General features: G+C 58.6%; 1 protein-coding gene across 1 annotated transcript in view; it reads right to left on the minus strand.

The window, feature by feature from the left end:
- Nucleotides 1-296: 296 nt before the first annotated feature.
- Nucleotides 297-4,495, minus strand: part of LOC102371919 (D-beta-hydroxybutyrate dehydrogenase, mitochondrial-like) — a 27,894-nt gene continuing 23,695 nt past the window's right edge. Inside the window, exon 7 of the mRNA XM_025211485.1 lies at nucleotides 297-3,228. Within this exon, the coding sequence (XP_025067270.1) occupies nucleotides 2,759-3,228 (470 nt within the window). The 3' untranslated portion in view covers nucleotides 297-2,758. The remainder of the gene's footprint in view (nucleotides 3,229-4,495) is intronic.

The following is a 4,495-nucleotide window of genomic DNA, read 5'->3' on the forward strand; positions in this document are numbered from 1 at the left end:
TGCCGTCAGCTAGACGGATTCAGGCCTGGACCTGGCCGGCATTCACCTTCCTCCTCCTCGGGCCAGGAGGCCTGAGAGCAGCTTCACCAACACAGGCAGGAAGGCAGCCTGGCTCGGTGCGTGGGCGCTTCTAGCCCACAACAGAGGCATCGCCGCGCCGTGCTTCCCAGTCAGGTTTGTGCTGCAGGACCCAGGATACGAACTCCCGCAGCCTGAGCCCTTCTCAGCACCCGCCCTCCCTCCCAAGCCCCTTCAGCGTAACGATCAGGATCAGGCCCAGAAAGAGAACGAAACCATTCGAAAGGCAAGCACTGGGACCACAGACAGGCTCTCTGCAAATCTCAGTGTTTATTTGCTCGTGTGTCTGTGTCAATCAGGAGGTGCTTCGCATTCCCAGACTTTCCACGTGCAGGTGACACGAATCATCCTCAGGACGGTCACAGGGTGGCCCAGGGGTGCTGCTGGGTAGTACAAGGACGCTCGTCTGTCACAACAGCAGGCATCCCGCGCTTGTGCCGTGCAGCGGGAAAACGGCTGCACAGCCCAGCATTTCCTGGCCTCCTATGACACACGCCATCATCATGTAATCTCCGTGTGAAGACTGCTTTTCTGCTGAAAGCATTACCCGACATCAGACAGCAGGCCAGCTCCATCCAGAGCCCACCCGCAGGTAGAGCCGAGGCGTACAGAATACTGCCCGAGTTTCCCAGCTGCTCCTGGCACAGGAGGGCACGGGAAGGAGCGAGGGGCAGACCAGCTTGCAGTTAACTGTTATCTCACCTTGGCCTGGTGTGGAACGAAGTTTAGCCCAGAAGGGGAGACGTGCCTACCTGCGCTGCCAGCGGACTATCAACCCAGCCTGACCAGCAGTGCCAGGACCCTCCCCGCCGTCTTCTTGGCAGCTCTCCTTGGAAAAGGCACCTGCGGTGAGATACTGAGAAGTCCATTACTAGTTAAAAAGTAAACCGGCCCGATTTGGACGGGAGGCCCAAGTACACATCGTGTACTCCCATCAACTGCGCAGCATTGTTAGGAAGGTTTCTGAGGGGAGGGTGTTATATTATTTTGTAATTTCATTGTGAAATATTAATACTAGAAGAAACAAAGAGCGTCACTGAAAGCATCCACCCAGAGCTTTGTATTCAGACCCTGCAAGCACGGGCAGTGTTACGCAGCAATGGTCCTCATGACAGACAGGTGGGTAAGCCCAGCCGAGAGGCTAGCTCAGGAAGGACGAATGTGGCTCACTGTCCAACAAGAGGGCCCGTTCATGCCAGGAATGCAAGGCTATTTGTGTTGGGACACCGTTTGATCAGGGCCTGGACTGAGACCCACCAGCACATCGCCTCTGCCAGTCTGGGCTCGGTCCGTGACAGCAGCAGGGCCTTGGCGAGTGTGGCCAGCAATGCTCACCGGAGGCCCGGATCAAGCAGTAACAGCAAGAGGCCCCTGGCCTCTGTCCAGGACCCTTGTGAATCCAAGGGACCAGCACAGAGGCCCTTCATGTCGTTTGGCCCCCAGCAAGAGCAGGCCCTGAGGCATCCCTAGCCAACCTAATCTCCAGAGCAGCAATGCACAAATTTAAGGCAGCTTTCGTGCCGTGTGATCTCCCTGCCTTGACTCCTGAACACCAGCCCCTTCACCGTCTCAGCACAGCAGCCCAGCCCATTCAGTGAGCCCTAAGGCGGCTCCACCCAGCTGGGCCGGGCTGTATGGATGGCCTCTGAACCCCCTGGGAGCACCCAAATGCTGCACAGCAGCCTGGCCCAGCACAGCCTCCCGGGGGGATCCCTGCCAGGGCCATCGAATGAGCTGTGCACCACATCTCAAGAGCCCGGATATGACGAGCTCCCTGCCCGTGCCCTGGGCAGTGGTTTTGGGGGAGGATTCCCAGCTGGATGACTGCCGTCCCTGGAGGTCAAGGGCAGGGAACAGGCTGGACTGCACCTGTGCCCGAGCACAGCGCCAGCGTGGTGTGCCAGCGCTGCTGTAGCGGGCACTGGAGCCAAGCCGCTGCTTGCCTTCAACTTGTTCAAGTCTGCCTGGTAAAGGGCACCATTCGGGCTGCAGGAGATGGGCTGCAAGGTCGCACAGCTGCTAAGGGCAAGGCAGGGAAAAGACGTCAGCGGGTCCCTCTGGAAGGAAAGCAGAGCTGCCGTGCGCTCGGTCCGCGCCTGCCGGGCAGCCGCCTCCTCCGGGCTTGGCCCTGGGTCGGTTAGTGCTGCTGCGTCCACCAGGAGAGCGGGTGGCTGCAGAGCCGCGAGCGCGCGGGAAGGCCAGGAACCCGGCACTGACCCAGTTCTGGTCTCTCAAAAACGCTGCCTTTGTTTCCCGTTTTAGCTGCTCTCTTTGAATGTCTCCTGGCAACAGCACTGCTCTGCTGCCACCAGCTCTCCCGGGAAAGGGAAGACAAGATCCCATTAGGAGCCAAATTCATCCCTGGCAGAGCATCACAACCTAATTACACCAGGGAGAGGTTTGGCTCACTGTGTCAGCCTTCCCCTATCTCCTCCACAGCCAAAAGGAAAATACCTTTGAACACTGCTCAGGGCAGCAGGGAGCAAGACGGAGCAAGGAGCGGGGAGGACCCGGAGCCAGGCTGGTATCAGGCTCCCGCCACACGGGCACGGCTCAGGCTCTGGCAGAGGCAAGGGGCTGGACCCTGGGCTCGGGGGCCTGTCTCCAGCTGTCACTGCTCAGCTCTGGGATCTGAATAAACACAACGGGGAGATGCTTTCAGGCCTGCTGCGAGCGTGGGTCAGCGGATGTAGAGCCAGTCAGCAACGGCAGTGGGAAGGTGCGCCATGATGTGTAGCTTTACCCACCAATAGGCCGACATGGGATTGTAACGGTTGTAAGGGCGCTTCGAAACGAGAGCATCTGTGATGTCATTTAGGACAAGAGACATGTCCTTCAGGCCACTGCCCACAAAGGACTTCATCTGGGTTATCTGGTGAGTGATGTAGGCCTTCCCGTAGTCCTCCTGAACGGTCTTGCTGGCCCCACGCCACAGCTCCTCTCCTCGGGCGTCCACGCCGTCCCGGGTCAGGATGCCGGTAGCAGCCATGAAGTTCCCGGGCTCGATGAGGATAACTCGGACTCCCCAGCGGTACATCTCTTGCCGGAGGCAGTCGGAGAAGGCGGACACCCCAAACTTGGAAACGCAGTAGCAGGAGCGAGACGGGCTAACGATCCGCCCGTACATGCTCGACACATTCACCACACGGCCTGCAGCGGGTAGAGGAAGGGAAAGGAGATGTCCTGCGGCTAGGTGGGAAGGACACGCAGACAGTCTGGCGGCGGGCACGGCTGGCCACAACTCCCAATTATTTGCATGCATCAGAAAGGGCCGGTTTGGCAGAGGGGAAACGCTCCCGAGGAACCGCTCGCTTTCAAGCAGGTTCTGGCAAAACCCAGGCACCGTGCTGGAGGTACCTGGCCTGCCTCGCTGCCTGCCAGCTCTGAGAGCAAGCTGCTGGGCCCTGAGACTTGCAGGGTCCCCACTCCCAGGGCCGTTTCCCCGCGCTGACTGCCCGGTACTCTGGGAGCCCGGGCTGCCCGGCGTCCTGGGCTCCCAGAGCGGGACTCCCCGGTTTAGCAGGGGGCAGAGTCTGTAGCAGGGAGCCCAGAAGCCATGAAAGTCCCAGCTTGAGAGGGGGCTTGATCTCAGGCTACAAGGCTCTTCCTGGTGTGCGACTCCTGGAGATGCCCTGACTCCCTGACCGCTCCTCAAGGAGACCCCAGGCCCCACGCAGCCAGATGCTCTTTGGAGAAGGGACCGAACGAACAGCACATGGTTTTTGTTTCATTAGTAATGCTCAGAATTTCATTTCCATGGAAAAACTCAAAAACTCTCGTTTTCATTCTGAGCCAGAAAGAAAACTTTTCAGAAACGTCCCCCGGAGCAGACGTGCTGAGCTTTGAGCAGCTCTAGAGACAGGATAACACTGATCCTCATGTCAAGAGACATGCTGTCCGCCCTGTCCCGGGCTGCGACTGCCCGTGGGAATTCGGCCCTCTGTGCTCCCCATGTCTATGCCCACAACAGGCATGGGCAACCCCATCCCTTGTCTTAACCTGCCCCAAATTTCCGTCCTGCACCTCGGAGACAGCCCTTTCCATCTCCTCAGTTCCTCGTTTAGTTGTGCCGTGTTTCATCCCTGGGCGTCAAGCACAGATGGACAGAGGGGATCAGAAGCAGACTCAGCCACGTTCGTTTTGGGCACACCGCTGGGGATTTCTTAGGAACGGGGAGGTCAGTCTGCTCCAGAGCCCTCAACGTGCCTCCAGTTCTCCGTCCTGGGCAATGGCTCATATTGACCTCAGGGCGACCAGGTGGAGCTCACTAAAATAAACTTTAAAAACACTATATAAAAAGCTAAAGCGAAGTGTAGAAGAGACCCCCTTTGCTTTGCCTAAAGGCTCAGGCAGGGCTGGTTCAGGTGCATTAAGCACTTCCAGGCATGATCTCTGTCGTGAGCCTTCTTGCCCTCCC

The sequence above is a fragment of the Alligator sinensis genome, unplaced genomic scaffold, assembly GCF_000455745.1.
Source record: "Alligator sinensis unplaced genomic scaffold, ASM45574v1 scaffold632_1, whole genome shotgun sequence".
NCBI lineage: Eukaryota > Metazoa > Chordata > Crocodylia > Alligatoridae > Alligator > Alligator sinensis.